A 20,718-nucleotide genomic window follows, 5' to 3' on the forward strand; every position below is an offset into this window, starting at 1 on the left:
ATCCATTACCGCCTAATGACTATCATCTTCACTCGTGGTGCACCTTCAGATCGAGTTCTCATTGGCATGTTCCAGCTTCCATCTTTACTCGAGATCCATTACGCATATATAGTCCGTCGTTAGCTTCCTTGGCGAACGACAGCGGAATCTTCTTCACAGAAAGCATCCTAATATCGAAGTTCCATGTCGAGAACAGGATCATTCACGTGAACCTTGTTATTCACTGAAAGGTTCCTAACATTGATCTGAGTACTATACTAGGTCTAGACAAAGATATTGGCGAAGAGACGAAGGCAAGCTGGCGGAAGCATAGAAGGCAACTCCCTCAAAGCGTCGCCTTCCCAACAACCACTTCACCCACAGACTTAATCGATTTCCCACCCATCATATCAAACACTGTCATATCAGCCGCAAAGACCTTACGCATCCAGCTTCGTAGCTCTACAGCCATGAGCGAGTCTATGCCATAGTCCGGCAACGTCTTCTCCGGATCCACGTCGTCCGCGGTGACGCCCAGCGCCCGCGCCACCTTGGCTCCCAAGGCGGCTGCCACGACAGCGCTACGCTCCTCTGCGCTACCCGCTTGCTGGAACAGCAGTGAGGGATCCGCCTCCTCCGCGACATCAGCGTGAGCGCGTGCGGTATCCTGGTGCCGCGAGTTGTTGAAGCCCGCGAAAAGCGGCCGCAGAGTTGCCGGAACGGGCTCTTCGCCCCGTGCCTTATAGTCCTCGGCGGTTCGGGCGCCAATGACCAGCTGGCTGTGCGTCTCGTCGAGAGACGGCAGCGCCGGGTCACAGTAGTGGTCAAGGATCTCGAGGAACTCCTTCGTCTCGATGGGCACCAGCTTACGTGCGTTGGCCCGGATCACCTGGTTGTCCGCGCTGCGCTGGGATACATAGCCGACGGATCGCATGTAGCCGATGTCGAAGGAAACGGATCCACGGAGGCCCTGGGCGGAGCGGGAGCGTGCGAGGGTGTCTTGGAAGACACAACCCGCTGCGTAGTTGCTCTGCGATGGATTTGCATAAATTCCCATGACAGAGGACAGCATGATAAAGAAGTCCATGTCCTTGGGCAGGAGCTGGTGAAGGTTCCAACTAGTATGGACCTTGGACTTGATGTTGAGGGACCATTGACTGTGGGTCATGTTTTCGAAAATCGCATCCTGGTGGGAAATATATCAGTTTCTGATCGAGATGGGTTGGGGACAAGGGCTCGTGGAACATACATGGAGGACCATCGCAGCATTGATGCAGCCCTTGACTGGAGGCATCGTGGTCGCACACTCTTGCAATACGGCTGCCAGGTCACTGGCCGACGACACATCGCAACACGGTGCCACTATTTGTACGCCTCGGCTGGTGAGTTGATTGAGGAATTCCGTAGCCTCTTGAGAGGAAGCCCCAGAGCGTGAGGGCACAATCAAATGCCGGGCCCCTTTGTCCACCATCCATCCGAGAATGGCCATGCCTATACCTCCGAATCCACCTGCGACGACGTATGAAGCATCTTGACCGAAGTTCCATGTACTGTTAAGAGTAGTATACCTCTGTTCAAGGTGGTCAATGATTTGATTCGCATTGTCTGGGGGTTCTTGTTGGACTTACTGGGACGATTTCCTCCGGAGACAAGTTGATGACAATGCGGCCTATATTTGTGCCACTTTGCATGAGTCGGAACGCTTGCTCAACTTGAGATGCTCCAAAAACTTGCAAAGGTGCCGCGGCGCTAATCTCTCCACCCGCGACCAGAGCAATGGCTTTCTCGGCCAGCTGGCGTGTAAGCTTATGGTCGGTTTGAGCAATGTGAAGCACATCCACAGCCGTGAAACTGACATTCTTGGCGAACCCGGACATTGGAAGAGACGAGTTGGCTCGGATATCTGCCTTGCCGATCTCGACGAAATGACCGTATGGCGCAACGCATTCCCAACTCGCCTGAAGGCTTTCACCGGACAAGGAATTAATAACGACATCTACCCCCTTTCCGTCGGTCACCCGCATAATACCTGGAGCAAAGGATGTGTTGCGACTATAGAAGATGTGCTCTGTTGGAATCTTGAATCGTTCAACAAGGAGGGCCTTCTTCTCGGCAGAGCCCACCGTCGCAAACACCTCGGCACCAAGCATCTGAGAAATAGCCACCATCATTTGCCCTGTGCCTCCAGCCGCTGCGTGGATGAGTACCTTATCTCCCGGACGTACTCGAGCGACATTAACAAGTGAGTGGTATGCCGTTATACCTGGGATAAGGACAGCAACTGCTTCGCTGAACGACAGCTCATCAGGCATCCTGCACACCAGGTGGGCAGGCGCCCGAATATGACTGCGCATGCAACCTGGCACGGTAGTAAGTACTCGGTCGCCGACTTGGAAGTCAGAACAGTCTGCTCCGACGCGCACTACCGTTCCCGCACACTCGAGACCGATTTCCTCATCCGCGCTGAGGCGGCCCAGAGCGATGAGAATGTCACGGAAGCCCACTCCCCACGCTGCCGCCTCGATCTCTACCTCGTCACCGCCAAGGCTCAGAGGAGTCTTGTCCTCGACGAAGCGGATGGTATCCAGCAGACCTGGCGTGCCGACATCGAGAGCCAGCCGCACACCGGTCTTCCAAGGTTCGTCTCGCTCTTGTGGGTGAATTCGATCCAACTGCTCATTTTGGAGATCGACTGCGCGCTCAAGGCGTCCAATGGTGAGCTGGCCTCCAGAAACGATGAATTCCTCCTCGGAACATGGTGACTGCTCTGCAAAACAGCGGTGACGAAGCTCTGACACGAAGCGAGCGTCGTCATTGCCTATGACCGGCGACTCAAACGCCAGCGTCACTATGTGTTTGCCGCTTTCTTCCGAGCGCATTGTGCGCAAGAATCCTACAGCAAGGGCGTAGTGCGGATCGAAATCATTTTGCGGTGCCGTCACCCATAGCAAGTTCTCCGTGCGGGCGAATAGCGCTTTCAGTGCTGCAAAGTTTGCTTCGGAGATGGATGCTAGAAGTGACGAGCCTACTTCTAGGAAGGAAATAACGACGTCTTTGGAAGGTGCAACCCAATCACTGTTGGCAAGACCGGTCAGGTGGATCGCTTCCGTAGATGGGATATAACGGCCTAGCTCAGACGCGAGTGACTGTTGCACCAGCGAGTCAGGGTCCATCAGCAGCCATGTCTTGGGCTCAGTCTGGGTGATAGTTGGGTCCGGGGCTGGTGATATAGCCTCTGAAAAGATAGTGCTGCACATATGGCAAGCTTCGCTTGGGTAGTCCCAGAGGCTGGCGTCAATACCCGAGAACCCTGTATCCCGTAGAACCTTGTCCCACTGATGTTCAGTCGCCAGCGGGCCTTGTTGGCGCCACTCCTCGGTTCCCAAAAGCCAGCCTTCAAGGCAGCCAAATCCGACGTTGAAGCACGCAGAGTCCGGAACAACACCCTCTTGGAATACAAGGCGGCCACCTGGCCTGAGCAGCTTGCGTGCGTTGCTCAGAGTCCGCTCCAAGTTCGAAGTTGCATGGAACACATTTGTAGCAATGACCATATCATAGCCTCCAAGCTCGAAACCCTGGGAACCGACATCCCGCTCAAGATCAAGCGTCTTGAAGAATATCCTGCCCTCGAGCTCAGCGAACTCGTCGCGTGCTGCCTCGAAGAAGGCTGGGGAGATGTCGGTGTACATGAACTCGTAAAAGGCTGCGCGGCCCATTTTCTCCTCAGAGCTTCGAAGTGAGGCAATGACCGGCCGTGTCATGGCACCCGTGCCCGCACCGACCTCGATAATGCGTAGGGCAGGACGCTCGTGAGCCGCCAACTCAATGAAATCGAAGAGACGGCGATCCCGCACATAGGTGCGAGAAAGGTAGCCGTAAATCTTCTCGGCAGCCTTGCTGTCGAATAACAAGCTCAGGGGGTCCGTCCCCCCCGCGCAAAAGAGATGGCAAGGCATGCCCAATAAGAGAAAACATGTGGAAACCGGGCTCGGCTGCCTCACACTCTGTGAGGCGGTGGCCAAGCTCCTCATCAGTGAGGACATCGTCGTCCCTGGAGCTCCCATAGCGCTGTTCCAGCAGAGTAGCATATTTCTGCATCTGAACGGGTGCTCGTTGCCGCTCCTCTGGTGTCACCACTCGCAATGCTTTGCGGGCTGCGGTCCGCATTGCGAGCTCCATCTTTGGTACCAGCGTGACCAGATTGGCCAGTGTCGCCTCATCAGTCGTGCCCGGGCTGGCGGCATCAAAATATTTCTGCAGTGTCTTACCGTGCAGTGAGCTCAGCTGTGGCTTCCACGCAATCTGATAGAGAGATTTGCCCGCTTGCTCGACCATCGACGCGTTGGGCCGCGACACCTCGGCCATGACGATCTTTTCAACAGAGAACAAGGGAATTCCATCATCAGTTACACCGTAGGCAGAGGCACCGAACTGTCCCGTCTTGCCGTTGAGGTCCTTGGTGAAGCTTCCCACGTCGACCGATTTTGTGGCCTTGTCCCAGACGTTGGCTGAAATCCACATATTTGCCACACTGTGTGCCATCATGGTTGGACATGTTGTTTCGGACAGGCCCTTTGAGATCTGGGCGAGATTTGCCTGTACACAAGAATCCAGGACGGCAGGGTGGACGGGACTGTCGAGTATCTGATAATGTTGTGATGCTGAGGCAATGTTGACGTTTGCAGAAAAAGTGCCCTGGCCATCCCATTCAAGCCTGGTCAGGTTTTGGAAGGAAGTCTTGAATTCAAGTCCAATATACTCCTTGTTGAAGGAATAGAAGCTGTCTGGGCGTATCGTTTTAGTGCAGGCCGAGGCCGCCTCTGCCACGCGTTGCCGAACTCGCTTGACTGATTGACGTTGTTCGCGGCCCCCATCGACGGCATCAGTTGACGTGGGCTCATATTGGACACGAATTCTCGCGTTGAAGCATTCTGTCCAGCAATCTTCACGATAGGCGAATATCCGGGTCTCGTACCAGGTTGTGTTCCTGTCTTGACCATTTGTTGTGGGCAGAACGTGAAGCTCAGTTTCTGTCGAGTCTTGGAAGCTCTCTCCAATGACAATGGGTGACAGAAATTGGGCTTCTTTGACCAAATAGGCAGCTATGACACCGTCCGCCTCGGTCGCCATCTGTTTCACGGCCTCGATTGCCATCACAACCATACCTGTGCCTGGGCATACAGCCACACCGTCGACCTATGAAAGCATTAGACAATTGAAAGGTTATTCTAGGCGCGGCGTGAAAGAAAACACGTAGGATAGAGGAGAAGAAGGTGGCTGTCGCGAAGGTACATCGGAGTACTTACACAATGATCACCGAGCCAAGGGTGTGTCTCGACGCTCAGCCAGTTTCGCCATCTTGGTCGAAGTTCATTCCAGTCCGGGGCGCGTCGTCCGAGTAGGTACCCGGGTGATGGTTTTCTCAGTCGGTAGTCTCTGGCAATTCTAGACTCGCTCCAATAGCGTCGGCTGTGGTCAAATGGATACCTAGGGCAGTCGATGAGCCATGGAAGTTTGCCACTTGCCTGGTTGTTTGCAGCTGTCACCGATACCGAGTGTCCGTAACAGAACAAGGAACCGATTGCAGACAGAACGGTCGGCACGCCTGGTTTCGACCGCTCCAGGATAGCGTGGTGACGAAGCGAAGGTACGGTGTCCTTCAATGGCCTGCGCAGGGCTGGATGTGGGCCAATTTCAACCAAGTCTTTGATTTCACCTGCTTCTGGGGCCTGGCTAGCAAGGCACTGCACAGCGTCCGCAAAGCGAACAGGAGACACAAGGTTGTCGACCCAGTAGCCCGGCATCGAAAGTAGCTTTGTGGCGATAGCGCTGCCAGTAACAGAGCTCACCATGACACTTTCCAGGGACTGTGTCTTGCCCGATTCCAACTCACCAAGCAAAGTACGATACTCTGTGGCAATGGCACGCATGGCCTGTGAAATGTTGAGTTAGCTAAAATCCTCAGACACAAGAGGAGTCCCTTAGTCTAAACTCATTATTGGCACTGTGATCAGCCAAAGATAGAGCTCAGATATATTTTGGCGCTGTGTAGCTAATCAAAAGGAGATTGCCTGAGGTACGTACCGGTGAGTGATATGCCACTCCTGTGGGCACAGTCTTCGCAAAGATATCCTGTTTGTCCAGGTAGTTTTGAAGGACCCTGACGGACTCGACTGGACCTGACATAGTAACGTTTGTCGGGCTGTTGACGCATGCAACGTAGACCGCATTGTCCCCGTTCGCCAGGCCAAGCTTCTCGAGAAGACTGGGGATCTCGGGCTCGACCAGGTTGGCGGACATCATGGCGCCCGGAGTAGCAGTGGTTGCAGCCAGCTTCCCAGCTAGCTGCCCTCTGAAATAGGCCACCTTGCAAGCCGATCGCTGGGACAGGGCACCGATGGCATAAGCGGCGGCGATCTCTCCACTTGAGTGCCCGACTACCCCTGTAGGGGAGACGCCAAAGCTGCGAAGTAAGTCCACCAGAGCAATTTGAAGCGCTGTACATAATGGCTGGCTGAAATAGGGAAGATGGATGTCTTTCTCGCGGCGCAGAGCATCTATTAATGCAAATTAGTAGGCGTAACCCCAAGGCTTGTGTGTATTTGCCCATGGCTTTTGTAGACCAATGGTAATGGAAAAGACAAATGACGAATCTCCAACTCACCTAGGAGGGACCATTCAGCACCAAGGCTGGCAAATATCTGATCTGCTTCTCGAAGGCTCGATTCAAAGACGGGATACTGCAATAAATCAAGGCCCATTCCGGCATATTGAGCTCCTTGACCGGTAAAGATGAAGCCAATTGACGACTTCGTCGAAGAAGCCCGGACAGGGGCCGTAGGCGTGATTGTGCCATATACGCCATCTACTACCGCAGATGTACGCCAGGGCATGATGCTGCGTCTCGCCGCCAGAGTGTATGCCAGTTGGTTGAGCTTGGATTGATCATCAATGATATGTGTTTGATGATAGCTCTGGTAAGCTTGTAGCATACGATCGGTAGCCGCAGCGTCAGCGGCAGACCAGACGAGAAGCCTAGGGGTTGATCGTTCCTCCGAGTCCACGTCAGTAGAGGCTCCATTGAGATGTCCGTTAGTGATAGAGCCGTTAGTGACAGAGCCGTTAGTGACAGAGCCGTTAGTGACAGAGCCGTTAGAGACAGAGCCGTTAGTGACAGAGCCGTTAGTGACAGCCCCGTTAACGGGACCTGGAGGTGTGTCGCAGTGGTGGAAACCAGACAATCCATGCTCTTTGAGGTAATTCATGGCGTCATCAAGGATGATGTGTGCGTTCGCTCCTCCCACACCAAATGAGTTGATGGAAATTCTTCGCAAACCATTCGTTGGCCAAGGGATAGATTGGGTTGGAATCTGATAAAATATCAGGCAAAGATCTCTGTCGGCTGAATCTAGGGCAACTTACCTGCAGGTTGTAGGAATCGGCATCAATGCTGGGGTTCAATTTCTCGAAAAGAGCAACGGGTGGAATGATGCCTTTTTCTAACATCAAAATGCCCTTCACGATAGCTGCTAGGCCACTTCCACCTTCAATATGGCCGATATTTGCTTTCACGGACCCCCCTGGGAGAGAAATCCTTCTCAGCGATAGTATTACCTAAGAGATTTCGAGGAAAACTCACACGAAAAGGGGCTCTTGTGGGGATCGGGAGGAGCGAAAAGACATTTCCAATCGCCGAAATCTCGATTGGGTCCCCTACTGGCTGTGTATCTTGTTAGCATCGACTGGATATATTCTCGGCTCCAGAATGGTTGTGTCAAGGGCTCGACCACTTTTCCCAGTCACGTACAGTTCCTGTCCCTGTAGAACGGCAATAGTCATGTCAGCGCACCATTTGTCATGCTAAGTGGGCAGGGATTGTAGTTGCACGAACCATGAGCTTCAACATATCTCGTTTGTTCGAAACCCAGCCCCGCTTTCCTGTAAGCATCACGAATGAGCGCCTCCTGCGCCTCAGCACTCGGCTGTGTGAGGATGGGTGTACGCCCATCGTGATTTGACGCTGTGGATCGTACAACCGCGCGTATAATATCACCATTATTGAGGGCATCCGACAGCGGCTTGATGACCAGTGCCACCACGCCTTCACCTCTGGCATAGCCGTTGGCCCGCTGATCAAAGCTGAAGGAGCGGCCATCGGGCGACAGGAAGTTCATGTTGGCCAGCAAGACAGAGTTTTCCGGACTCAGCATTACGTTTATGCCCATGACGAGTGCCTGGTTAAATGTTCGACATCAGAATTGGAGTTTAGATGGGGTAATATGACTTGGACTAAACGACCAACTTACAGCGGAAGCATTGCCGGTCTGGATTGATTGACAGGCCTGGTCCATTGCAATCATGCTTCCCGAACAAGCCGTGTCAATATGCATGCTTGGGCCACGGAGGTTGAAGTACCAACTGATGCGGTTGGGAAGAATCGAAGGTGTGGTGCCCATTGCAGCCTGCAGCGGTGCCGCATCAGGGTCCTTGGCCATGATTCGGGTATAGTCGTCAGCAAAGGTTGCGGAGAATACGGCAATGCGGCTCGCGCGAAGGCCCTCGGCCGCCATTCCCGCTACAGCAAACATTAGCAGCTGAAGTTGCGATGGTCTCATCAAGAATCTTATCTGGCAAAGGTGTCTCACCGTTCTCGAAGGCATGATATGCGGCCTCCAGCGCCCAGCGCTGTTGAGGGTCCATGGACGAAGCCTCTTTGGCTGTGATGGAGAAGAAGGGGGCATCAAAGACAGCGGGATCTTGATTCACAGAATGCATCCCTCTAGCGGGGAGCTGTCTCACGTGTCGAGTTAGTATCGTTGCATGGATGCGTGTTGCTTCAATCTCGGGCCAATAGCATACCATGTTTGGCTCTTTTGGACCATTCTTATAGACGCCGTCCACGCAAGTCCGATCTGCCGGCCAATCGGTTGACAGATTCTTCCTCTTTTCTAAGACCTGCCAAAAACTTGTCTCGTCGACAGCATCCTGGGGCAGCTTGAAGGACAGTCCGACAATGGCCAGCGGCTCGGCCGAGTAGCTTGAGGTGTGACGGTCGCTGGTCATGGCAGGATTTGATGGACTATGATGGCAAGAGTTGCCAGTTTTATACAGATGCTCAATGTATTCAAACAATGCTCGTTGCTGAGATGCGATGTCCCAAATGAGCGGGAGGAGCAAGCAGCTTTATCTACAGAGCCGTGTAGAACCACGAGAACTACGCAGTATATATAGGCGCCTGGCCGTGCTTTTTTCATCGGTGATCCCACTCAGACCCCTGTCCGTCCCAGTAGTTGTTCCAATGTTGGCAGTGCAATCCTGCGTTCCAGATTGTCCACATTATGAGATTGGGGGAGGGGTACAATGATCGATGTTCCAAGGTTAGTAGCTCACGAAGCTTGAAAAAACAACGCTCCGTAGGTGCAATTGGGTCAGGAAAATCCACTAAGCCCTGGCTACAATGCATTAGGGGTGGGGGTTGCCGCGAAATTGGGTGGCCTGAACGTGTACCCAGGGGCCACTAGGGGCCAAGTCATATGGGGCTTTTCATGCGATCGCTGTTGAAGAGTAAGCGACCGCCAAATAACAAAAAATAACGCAGTGGATATATCAGCATACCACGAGGGCTGCATCTACTCTATAACAAGGATGTGCTCCGATGCGGGTTTCAGCCTCATCAAGTCTCAGCCCTCACATTCTCGCCTAGGAATAGATCTTTCGTAGGAATATGATATAACATCCCCACGCTCTTAATTGAAATTTATGCCAATATCGAAGTCCTTTCGTTGCGGATCTTCTCTAGCGCTATACCTTATCTTATTCTCGAACTTGACTAGCCCCCAATTAACATACCTTCTCAGCCGGTGATAGGATGGGGCTCCTAAAATCTGACATAATATCGCCACTTTCCTTATTGAAATTGATGCAGATGTCGGAATCCTCCCGTTACGGATCATCTCTAGCGCTATGCGTTATCTTGTTCTCGAACTTGACTGGCCCCAACCAACATACCTTCTCGGCAAGTGATAGGATAGAGCTCCTAAAATCTAACACCTTATAGAAATCCGATGTAACATTCTCCCTTTCCTAATTGAAATTGATGCGGATGTCGGAATCCTCCCGTTGCGGATCATCTGTAGCACTGTGAGTCATCTTGTTCTAGAACTTGACTGGCCCCCAACAGACATACATTCTCTGCCGGTGATAGGATGCAGCTCCCAAAATCGAATATCTGGCTATATAAAAGTCCGTGCCGTGCGGCGTAATCAGGGATCGGCCCGCAGATCCGCCCCACATATTATGTGGGTTGTGGGGCATGGAAGGAACCTTGGAGGAAGGGCCGGTGATAGTTGGTGATCTCAGTGTCAGCCACTCAACCTTGGAAGTGCTTCAGCAGGCATATCGACCCTCCAATCATCGGCGAGAGAAGTAAGCCTGCCAAAGACTTAACAATCACCCTTTTCCAGTTCTGAAATCTGGCTATTCCATCTTCTTCGAGTTCCTTCCACTCTAGAACGAGCACAATGTCGATGACAATGGACATCAGACAAATATGGGCTGGTCATAGTCTTACCGAAGTCATTCTCGTCTTTCTTCTTCTAGTAAGTCTTATTCTTTCCGGTACTTGACCTTTTTCAGTATGCTGAACTCCAGGGGGTTGTAGCTGCCGACTGCTCTGATCTGCTCCTGGTGTTATAATATCTTTCTTCACCCACTACGCAACTATCCAGGGCCCAAACTATGGGCAGCTTCAGGAATACCTTATGCTCGACACTTTGTACGAGGTCAGATGCATGTGAAGATGTTAGAGCTTCATAGACGCTACGGCCCTGTCATTCGCGTCGAGCCTAACAAGCTGGTTTACCATCACGCCGAGGCTGTAAGCCACATCTGGAACCGTCGCCGACCCCAGGACAGTCGGCCTGCCTTGATCAATGCTTTGAATCCAAACAACCTCTTATGTGGCCCACCAGATAAGCATACGCGCTACCGACGTGCCCTTCTTCCTGGGTTCTCTAAGCAAGCCAAGTTGGCTCGAGGCGGCATTATCCAAAAATATGCTGGTCTATTAGTTGCCAGATTGAAGGAGCATTCGACACCCATCCACCCCTTTAACATTACGACATGGATCCACAAGGCCCAAGGTGATATGGTGAGTGAGTTGACCTACGGCGAGAATATCGGATGTTTGCAATCAGATTCCGAATCTCCTCTCCTTGCAGCACTGCTGGACTGGGATGTGTTGACGGCATACGGTGTTGCAATATTGTCCTTCCTCCCCACAAAACTACTCTCTCTCATGGTTTCTTTGACACCCTCCGGGCTGGAGGGCGGTATGCTCTCCGAGTTGACCCGGCTGTCCAAAGAACGGACCCTTGAACGTATGGATTCGGCTCCAACTGAGTACACCGACTTTGTCTCGTCAATCTGGAAGGATGAAGAGTTCGACAAGAATGATGCTGATCCAAGAGACGACAGCCTTTCTGTGTCCGCTGCTCGCTCTACACCATTGACGATTGAGGAGATACACAGCAATATCAAGATCTTCACCGTCGGTGCATTAGGGACCATGACGCACCTGCTTGCGGCCACAATCTTCTATCTGGCGACGAACCCGGAAAGTATGACCCGACTGGCGAGCGAGATACGCACTGCCTTTGCTGCCGAAGATGATATCGACCTTGACGGCGCCATGACTTTACCCTATCTAAATGCCGTGATTCACGAGTCAATGCGGATGCGGCCACCTACACCTATGCTATTCCCAAGGGAAATCGCCGCCGGAGGCGACTTGGTTCTAGACAAGTTCATTCCAGAAGGGGTAAGTGCGATGCTACACGCTGCTCTTAGTATGTACAGAGAGTACCCTAACAGTCACGATATTATCTCAGACCGTTGTCGAAGCCTGGTTTGCGGCCTTGTATCGAGACGAAAAGCACTTTGTTGATGCTAATAGCTTCATCCCGGAGCGATGGCTGGACGGTGACGATAAAAACGAGCGTTTTGCCAATGACAGGAGGGATGTGTTCATGCCCTTTGGAACTGGGCCACGGGTTTGTCCCGGAAAAGTGTACGTACTCCCTTGGGCTCCCTCTCTCTTTACTGTCTTTCTGCCTTTCAACCATCTCCACCGTGTCGTGGGGCTTGCAAAGCATGGCTAGAGTTACTGACTCTATTCAACAGTCTTGCCAATAGTGCTATTCGCTTCTTTATAGCGCGTCTGGTCTGGGCCTTCAATTTTAGAATCGCGGACCAGAGTCGCGACTGGTACCAGAAAAGTAAGCCTCGTGTGTTATGGTCTCAGCCAGATCTCTACGTACACCTGATTCCGAGAGCTGAAGGGAACGAAAGGCTCCCGGCGGGAAAGCCTTGGGCTACCTAAATCGAGATGTGAATCGCCCCGAGGTGAATATTTTTCTTCTAGTCACCTATGGATCTATGGCACAAGCTAGTAAAGAGGCGTAGCACTACCTTCAGTACTTTATGTAACACATACTATAGGAAGAAGTGAGGAGATCTTTAAAAATGAGCGCCTTCGTGGGTAGAAACTCTTGATTAGGTAAAGGGTATCCGATAATATATATGTCGTTTAGAAGGCTGGAAGCTACTATTAGGTGATTAGATAGGATACTCTACTATAGCGCAATTAAGTGTGGCTATTCGCTGGCGCGAGTATAAATACTGATAGTAGGAAAGGTTCGGCTCTCGACATCCAGTAGGGAGGGGAGTTCTCTATAAGCCTTATTATTCACTAGGAGGATGGCTTCTGAGACGGCCAAAATCGTATTGCGTCCTAAATATACGTATCTTCAGAACAAACGCAACATATCCATATGAAGTATATGAGTCGAGTCTCAGCCGCTCCCTAGGCCCCGGGGTTAAAATGTAGCATACTTTATATCGAAACATTCGAATGTTTCCAAATCCCTTCGCTAATGGACCGATTATCTGACCAGGTGTATATTTAGCACGCCGTTTAGCATTTTATATATTCAAACCCAATGCGCATAAGATCACGATATAGATCAAATGAAGCAGTACCCTGTCTCGTCCATGGTAACAGAGCTTGCCCCCCACAGGCGCAGCATCCCGAGGATCCTCTCCTTCCACTCAGGATCCCTCCCCATCTCTCTCATCAAAAGATCATATCGATACAACAACTCAAAGCACATGTTCAGGTAGTCCTTCATATCCCTCCTCTCATCATCACTTTCAAGGCTCAATGGGTCCCACGACGGGATCCCAGAACTACCAGGGATGCCCTTTGCATTCCAAAACAACCGATGTGGTATATTCTGAGCTGGATAATCAAAATCAGCCAATCCCCAACCAATAAACCTTCTGAACGGCTGTGTCTCCGTCAGACAACCTGTATCATTCACAGATCCTGGTTTTGCATTGGCTTTGACAGAAGCAGCAATATTCAGCAGCATATAAATTTCCAGAGCCACGTCAGCAACATGTGTCACACCGAAGCTGTGACCCCAGCTTAGATGGTTTAGATCTGCTAGTGGGATTTTCTTGTGGTTTGCCAGACGTAGCAGAGCGAGCATCTCATTCGAGATAATGAGCATTTTTACTGCATCGGCTAGATGCGCAGTGGAGGTGTCATACGGGGCTTGATTGATCCAGTAGTCGACATCCTGAAACTCCTCACACAGTGGATTCGATACCGCGGAGTTGGTCTCGTGTGGTCCAAGGTGGTACTTCTCTTCGATGGCGGGTAGAATAGACGAGTCATATAGAGGGCCGGATGTTGGTAGAGCGGCAGGACGTGGGTATTTGGCTCGCTCTGTGGTTGAGAACTCCTCAATTGTGGAAATAAGAGTCCGCGTGAAATGGTTGAACTCGCGGGATTGACGATCAGCTAAGCGATCATGGATGATGAAATCGTTTTCACGTATGCATGGGTTGTCCTTTATGAAGGAAAAGTGAGATGACACTGTATTCCAGGGGATCTTGTGATCTAGGTGCATGGTGATCTCAGCGTAAACAACTTTATGTTTACGACCTGGCCTCTACGTGACATCGCGGGCAAGTGGGTCGGCAACCTTCCAGGAACCAGAAGTCGCTGACTAAGTCTTCTGGTTCTCCAGGGCTCCAAGGCTGCCCGTGCCCAGGTGCCCAGGTGGGTAACGTAATGCGAGCTGCGCATATAAGCTACCTATTCTGACCTGAGCCCGGAGCTCTCGTTAGCCTCACAAGGGGCGAAGGCATAAGCCGGGACCAGCCTCGTAGTCTTACGGGACTGGCTGGGTCATCGTGGAGGGTATCCATCATGGCCATGAGAAGGATCTACCAGGCGGTGCTCATCTCACAGATGCTCTACGGATTTCTTTTGTCACAAACTGCCCGCGCACTTCCACGTTCAAGAAGAATATAGAATCTATTCAAGGCCATCTGGCGCTGGAGATTGGGAAGTGGTGCTAACGCTAGATGATGGGCCTTACAGCATCAAGCCGTACAAAGACCATCGATCGTACCCTCTTTCGCTGGATCGGCAAGAAGATGGCAATACGGTGGTCAAGTTCCTCTTCTCGGGTGAGAAGACGGACAACGTGTTTGAACTGAGCCCGGTTTTCTTTGAGAATTGGTACCGGTACCAGGATGATGTGGTTGTCAATGGGGCTAAGACTGACCTGATGCAGCTGTTTTTCATATGTCCTCCTTCCATTCCTATCCCTTAAATGCTTCGGTTTCATGTCTGACTCACGGATACAGACATTTGACGCCGACGGATCGTACATCTCCCTCCCGTGGTGGGTTCCTTGTGGGCAGACCGCCTCGTCCTGGGACGATGGGTGGGCGGTTTACTGGGCTATCAGCCTTTCTATCGTAAATGGACCTCAGATTGGAATTTGGCTTGCCAAAAGATGGAATCTTCATTCTTTCAACGTCGGTTGGCCGATCGCTCAAAAAAAATGGATTGATATGGCAATTGATTCACCAACTGTCCGTCTCATAAGATAGTCCTCAAATTACTATGTCTTCGATTACAACATGAACTATCCGGTGTTACTATCTACTACGAAATTGTCTTGAGAATCTCCTCCACATTTGCAAATGCTAGTTCTTCCTTTGTCACCTTCCAGAGCTGTTCCGAATCCCAATCCCATGACCGATCAATCTCGCAGACAAAATCTCTATGGAAATGCCATGGACACGCCAAACTTGGCCCTAAGATGATACCTTGGAGACATCCATCTATCCACGGATGGAACCCCTGTAGATCGGAGCAACGCCAATCAGCGCCCAGCGGCTTCGGGTCCTGCAGGCCCCACAGCCGAGGGAATAGAGCGGGGGAAGAGAAGCTATAAAGCCGACGCTCGGCTCAGCTCACTTTCCCCTACCCAAGAGCTTCAATCACTCGAAATCATAACCATGTCGTCCAACCAAGATGTCCCCCAGCTCGGGCTCTGGGAAAAAGCAGATATCCCATTCCTGCACCTGTCAATGTACGCCAGCATGGTGTATGCTGCCATTACTGGTGTTTTCCGGGGTAAAGCCAGCCCCAAGCGCTATGATCACCATGTCCTGTCAGCTGTGATTCGGAAAATCGTTGATCGGAGATCGGATCGGCAGACACAGTATGTTATTCTCTCTGGACGATTCTTCTGCACATGACTCCCAATAATACAATAAAACTGGACAAGGCATTGACCTATCGTCGAACAGATATCTCAGCCTCCCAACTTCAGCAGCCTACGAAAGTGTCATGAAAAAGCGCGGTCTCCAACCCGAGACCATTACACTCCCTCACAACACAGAGGGCCATTGGATCGGAAACAAGAATGCCAAGAACGTGATCGTCTACTACCACGGTGCGTCCCGATCTCGTGTAACATGGAGAAATCCGTCCACGGGTACCTGCAGAGCCAAAACCTAATCCCAACACCAAATATATCCCCAAATAACGAAAATAACAAGCAAAATACTAATAAAGAAACAGGCGGCGGTTTCGCCATGCCCGCCATCCCAGCCTACTTCGAATTCTGGCTCGATATACTACAAGCCCTGAATGAGACCGGCCACGATCTAGCCGTGTTCTTCCCGCGGTACACGCTAACTCCACACGCAACATACCCAACCCAGCTCCGCCAAGCCGTCGAAGCCCTGCGCTACATCATCAACGAGACGGGTCGCTCACCAGCCAATGTGATTATCGGCGGGGACTCCGCAGGCGGGAATCTTACCGCAGCGACACTGCTGCACCTTTCTCACCCGCACTCGGAGATCGAGCCGCTGGTGCTGTCGGCGCCCTTGGCGGGTGTCTTTGCGTATGCGCCCTGGATTAACTTCAGTACGGAGTGGCCGTCGATGAAGGATAATCTGTGGAAGGATATTATTACGCCGGACGTTTTGACGAGGTGGTCTGCTTCTTACCGCGCGGAGAAGCCGGCGGATAATTGGAATGAGCCGCTTAATGCGCCGGCAGAGTGGTGGGATGGTGCGAAGACGGAGAGGATTTTGGTTCTTGCTGGTGGGGACGAGATCTTGCTTTCACCTATTCAGGAGTTTGTGAAGAAGATTAAGTCGGTATTTGAGGAGGTTACCTTTGTCGTTGGGTATGATGAGTCGCATGATGCGCCGTTTTATACTATGGTTAAGGAGGAGACTCAGACTGGTTCCGAGTTGCGGCAGTGGTTGGCTGCTCGGCTGTGATTTATTTGCTGCCACATTGCTGCGGAGCAGAAGGACAGGTTCGATAGAGACAGGTCTTATTGTTTCCTATGCTCGTACCAATTACAAGTGGGAAATCCAAATACCAGTTGCAGGAATGAGAGGTCATGTCTTTTCATAAACAAGCAGGATAGGCTCCCCTGACTCGGATTAAACAAAACAACAAATATATGGAACAGCAGATAGATTATTCTACGTGGAGACCTTGGCGGAGAACTTGGCCGCCGCAGTATCGAAGAACTCGCTCTTCTCCTGGATGTCAGTGAGAAGGGAGTGCGAGGGCTGGACTTGCTGTAACCGGCTAGACGAGAGATAAAAGTTAGCAACAAATCCATTACATCGTTCAAACGGAGCCGCCGCAGGATGACATACGACTCCAGTTCCTCGGTCTGCTTCCCAGCCAACACATTCAAAACAATGCTATTGGCAATCAATTCCACGTCGGTAGGGTATTTCTCTAGAGCGGCGGTGAGGGCGGCCTCAGCCTCGGGCAGACGACCGAGGTGGATCTCAGCGATAGCCTGGCCGACTATAGCTAGCGGTGCGGAGGTACTGGGTGCGGAGGCGAGCTCCTCGTAGACGTAGAACGCAGATTGGTACTTCTCTCCGCCCTGTACATCAGAAAGATCAAAGTCAGCACTCATACACCATTGAGCAGGTGATTATAGGTTTCGCATCAACATACGACTCTCAAGCCAACCCACGACTCGGCAACGTTGACGAGTAGCGAATCCTGACCCCAGCGCTTGGCAGCCTGAACCTCCTTAAGGGCGAGATCGGTCCGGTTTTGTTGGAGGTGAATCTGGACGATGAGGGAGACACTAAAATACAGACAGATTATCAGATCAATGCCTCCGGTATATCGCAGTTTACTTGCGACGGGGTAACTCACGCCTCAAGGTTACCCTGGTGCTTGGACAGCAGCGCCAGCGCCTCCTCGCTGTGGTCCTGGGCCTGCAGCACGGTAGCAGCAAGGATCTGCACGGTGTTGTTTTCGGGGGTAGTTCTCTGCGAGTTCTTGTGCGAGCTGCAAGGCAGCGTCTGTCTTGCCGGTGGACTGCAGGGCGAGGGCCCTGACAGCCGACAGGTCGGGGCTGTCCTCCTCGATGGAGGGCTCGGCGAGGCTTTCGTCGAATTGACCAAGCGCAATCTGGGCGCGGAGTCTGAGGACTTGGGCAGGGAGTTTGTTCTCTGGGGAGAGCGCGGAGGTCTCGAAGTCGATCACACTCTGGTATTGGCCCGAGTGGAAGGCGCTGTGGATGTTGAGGAGCTCTGCGGGGAAGTTGAATTAGCGCTGGTCGGAGCTGGAGAAACGGATGGAAGACTTACCGCCCTCTGCAGAAAAGGGATCCATGTTGGCTGTTGTGGAAGAATTGGTTCAAGGGGAATGGGTGTTGTTGATGATGCCTTGTGGCCGCAGTTGTTCACGGTGGCTTTATGGTGGAGAGGCAACTCTGCCGAGATAACATGGGGCAGGTGGGCCGACCGCCTTCGATCTATGCATTTCCATCATCGGCACTTCATCAACAAGACTTCATCTACAAACCTATGAATTATTTCTATGTTTTTACACTTGACATTGAAATAGTTAAAAAAATTATTCATTCCCACAAATACTAAAGAGCTATCAACACGGGACAGGTGTCGACATCCCATGAAACATCTCGCGTCCTGCTTCAACTGGCTCCAGCGCTAGATACATATATATTGTCCACAATCTCCTCACTGGTAATAACCCGCGCTGCTTCGTACGTATGCAGGGTAATGTTAAGCGCATCGACGGTGCGTACGATTGTAGGGGCAGTCACCAGCCCGCAGTGACGAAACAAGCAATCTGGTGATATGTACATAAGTTGGGGCCTCGTTAAAACCAACTGGGTTAAAACCCTTTGGGATAAATCCCCCAGTTCGAAAGAGTACCCCAGTCATCTCACTGGCACGGTTGATCGGCACAGCGACAACAAACAATAACATGCATGGGGTACATGATCCGAGACAGATCAAGTACCTTTATCCATAAGTCCATCCATCGTCCAGTGGCTCGGCGGCCATTCTTCATCTGGCCTCCATTTCTTACTCCAAGTCTTCATTTATTCATGTCCATTGGCGCTTGATCATATCCAGAGCCTGGACGCGGTTCGAAATCTTCTCAACACAAGATTGATCTTGTTCAAGAAGGCAGTAGTGGCAAGTAGGCCTGGAGTCCTAATCTCATTGAGTGCCTCCAGGGCTCTTTGATGCAGCTAGTATAAGCCTCTTCGTCTTTGAGTACGGCGATCTTAGCATCAAGTTATATGCAGTTAACTGCAGTGAGATTTGAGAAACTCGAGACGCCTTTATGAGCTTCTCTCAGATATATTCCCCCGGGTGTTAGAAAATGTGATCAGGCGAGACGCAAGTAAGGTGACCGAGCAAGTTGTGGGAATGGTTATGAGGGATCTTATAGTGCCTAGGGGAACTCCCACACTTCCATTAGGAAGAGTAGTGGGAGTCAATGGAGTTCATGTCGGTGATGGCGGCAATATCACCGGGCAATCTTTATCTTCAAAGCCTGGCATGCTTTGCGGGCTTTGCTCGATACGACTCGCGCAACCACGAGAGGCAACCACTGGGGATCGCGGTTGGTTGACGAAGACGACGACAGAGATGGGGCCGCACAGCTAGCTGCAGGGGATTCCTCGGACGGTTGTGGTAGAGCTCCACAGAATGGGAGAAAGCAGTTTTCGTACTCCGAGTCAGTGGTAGTCGTGGTCAGCGAAACCGAGTCTGCTTCTTCGTTGCAGAAATCGGCCAATGTCGGCATTCGGTCAGATTGGCCAATTCGATTGTACAGCTCATGAAGAGCTGCCATGCTAAGGAATCTCGGGAATGGCGGTTCGTGCTCCAGCTTTAATGGACTTAGGGCTTGTAGGTTGAAGGAGGAACGAGACAACTGCGGAGATGGCTCTTGTTCTGACAGAGATGTTTGGTCATGGTGGCAGGTGTCGTGGTGGGTGTCGTTGTGGGTGTCGTTGTGGGTGGTCACCACTTGATGGACTTGGAGTGTCCTGTAGATTATGTTGGTATATATTGCAAGACACATAGATATCAATGCTTACCTTGGATCAATGCTTCCGTTGTCCCCATAAATGGCATCGAGCCAGTTGGAGACCTCGGCCTGTTCGTAGTAGGTTTGCACGGAAGTCATCGTGCGTTGTTGTATATAGTCTTCGATGATTCTTGTAAAAAGGCCTCGACGGGGCTGGAGGTGGTTTTGGTGGTGTATCAATTTCCCAGTGTAAATCGAGTATTCAATATACTATATAGTAAAGGCCAACTGAGGTATACTTGAAATGGATTGGATAGATACCCGATGGAAGGATGATATAATAGTCACGGGAAGTAGATGAAGAAGTAAGAAATAAAAAGGAGAGAAATGGATTCAAGGGCCGTATATATAGTCTGTTATTCGAAAGCTAATAAGCCTTCCTTAGAGCCGACGTCGAGTTAAATAGAACATCGAAGAGTACTTTTCCTATAATAGAGGTAAAATTAGGGCTTCAACCATGGTTGCCAGACCGAAAGCCGTTTCGGCGATGGAAAGAGCCTCAGCATCGCAATGAGTCAAGTACGTCTCAAAAGCAGGCGCGACCCAAACTTTCCTCTATAAACAACGTTGGAAGAATATAGAAATGGCACTTTCCCTGATATAGATATGCCGGTATACCCGTGGACATCATAGTGATGGTTGAAAACGGCGAGCGCTGTAGTTACGTGATATATCACCGCTAGGAGTGAAGAGTAGAACTTCATGTGAAATGTAGAGTAAGGTCTAGTCATCTTCATACAAGTACGGCCCCATCACTACAGTCGTTGGTCTAAGTGCAGGCACCAACCTGATGAATCACGCTGTGCAGGCCATTTTCGTTGTGCGGAACTCGAAATGGTGCGAACATATTCAAATAAACAAGTAGTGCATCACATTTACTACGTCTATGACTGCTTCCTTTCCCTTGCCGTCCATGTCTAATACAGACAGAACTTCCTGTCTCCTTCCCTCCAATCTACAACATCCATCCTACA

The 20,718-nt window shown here is 51.3% G+C and overlaps 7 protein-coding genes across 7 annotated transcripts; 3 read left to right on the top strand and 4 right to left on the bottom strand.

Annotated features, from left to right (window-relative positions):
• Positions 1-325: 325 nt before the first annotated feature.
• Positions 326-9,042, bottom strand: N7519_011436 (type I polyketide synthase; the record flags this gene model as incomplete). Its single annotated transcript, XM_057298209.1, has 13 exons — positions 326-1,165; positions 1,229-1,549; positions 1,608-3,876; positions 3,953-5,175; positions 5,286-5,912; positions 6,064-6,536; positions 6,644-7,349; positions 7,402-7,559; positions 7,619-7,699; positions 7,871-8,213; positions 8,286-8,554; positions 8,625-8,769; positions 8,839-9,042. 13 exons carry the CDS (start codon positions 9,040-9,042, stop codon positions 326-328), a joined length of 7,659 nt encoding a protein of 2,552 aa, XP_057146091.1.
• A 1,723-nt stretch (positions 9,043-10,765) lies between these two features.
• On the top strand, positions 10,766-12,358 carry N7519_011437 (trichothecene c-15 hydroxylase protein; the record flags this gene model as incomplete). The annotated part of the gene is made up of 3 exons (XM_057298210.1): positions 10,766-11,797; positions 11,868-12,046; positions 12,160-12,358. The coding sequence occupies 3 exons, from the start codon at positions 10,766-10,768 to the stop codon at positions 12,356-12,358; spliced, it is 1,410 nt and encodes a 469-aa protein (XP_057146092.1).
• A 643-nt stretch (positions 12,359-13,001) lies between these two features.
• On the bottom strand, positions 13,002-13,952 carry N7519_011438 (uncharacterized protein; the record flags this gene model as incomplete). Its single annotated transcript, XM_057298211.1, has 1 exon — positions 13,002-13,952. One exon carries the CDS (start codon positions 13,950-13,952, stop codon positions 13,002-13,004), a length of 951 nt encoding a protein of 316 aa, XP_057146093.1.
• Positions 13,953-14,254: 302 nt separating this feature from the next.
• On the top strand, positions 14,255-14,663 carry N7519_011439 (uncharacterized protein; the record flags this gene model as incomplete). Its single annotated transcript, XM_057298212.1, has 2 exons — positions 14,255-14,316; positions 14,372-14,663. The coding sequence occupies 2 exons, from the start codon at positions 14,255-14,257 to the stop codon at positions 14,661-14,663; spliced, it is 354 nt and encodes a 117-aa protein (XP_057146094.1).
• Positions 14,664-15,357: 694 nt separating this feature from the next.
• N7519_011440 (putative 6-hexanolactone hydrolase) lies at positions 15,358-16,638 on the top strand (the record flags this gene model as incomplete). Its single annotated transcript, XM_057298213.1, has 3 exons — positions 15,358-15,563; positions 15,652-15,797; positions 15,926-16,638. 3 exons carry the CDS (start codon positions 15,358-15,360, stop codon positions 16,636-16,638), a joined length of 1,065 nt encoding a protein of 354 aa, XP_057146095.1.
• A 210-nt stretch (positions 16,639-16,848) lies between these two features.
• On the bottom strand, positions 16,849-18,010 carry N7519_011441 (putative Coatomer subunit epsilon; the record flags this gene model as incomplete). The annotated part of the gene is made up of 6 exons (XM_057298214.1): positions 16,849-16,957; positions 17,029-17,267; positions 17,342-17,477; positions 17,549-17,683; positions 17,742-17,928; positions 17,986-18,010. The coding sequence occupies 6 exons, from the start codon at positions 18,008-18,010 to the stop codon at positions 16,849-16,851; spliced, it is 831 nt and encodes a 276-aa protein (XP_057146096.1).
• A 1,170-nt stretch (positions 18,011-19,180) lies between these two features.
• N7519_011442 (uncharacterized protein) lies at positions 19,181-19,843 on the bottom strand (the record flags this gene model as incomplete). The annotated part of the gene is made up of 2 exons (XM_057298215.1): positions 19,181-19,703; positions 19,755-19,843. 2 exons carry the CDS (start codon positions 19,841-19,843, stop codon positions 19,181-19,183), a joined length of 612 nt encoding a protein of 203 aa, XP_057146097.1.
• Positions 19,844-20,718: the final 875 nt, after the last annotated feature.

Source organism: Penicillium mononematosum (assembly GCF_028829835.1).
Source record: "Penicillium mononematosum strain IBT 11891 chromosome Unknown utg000005l:1.0-9366267.0:1.0-9372171.0, whole genome shotgun sequence".
NCBI lineage: Eukaryota > Fungi > Ascomycota > Eurotiomycetes > Eurotiales > Aspergillaceae > Penicillium > Penicillium mononematosum.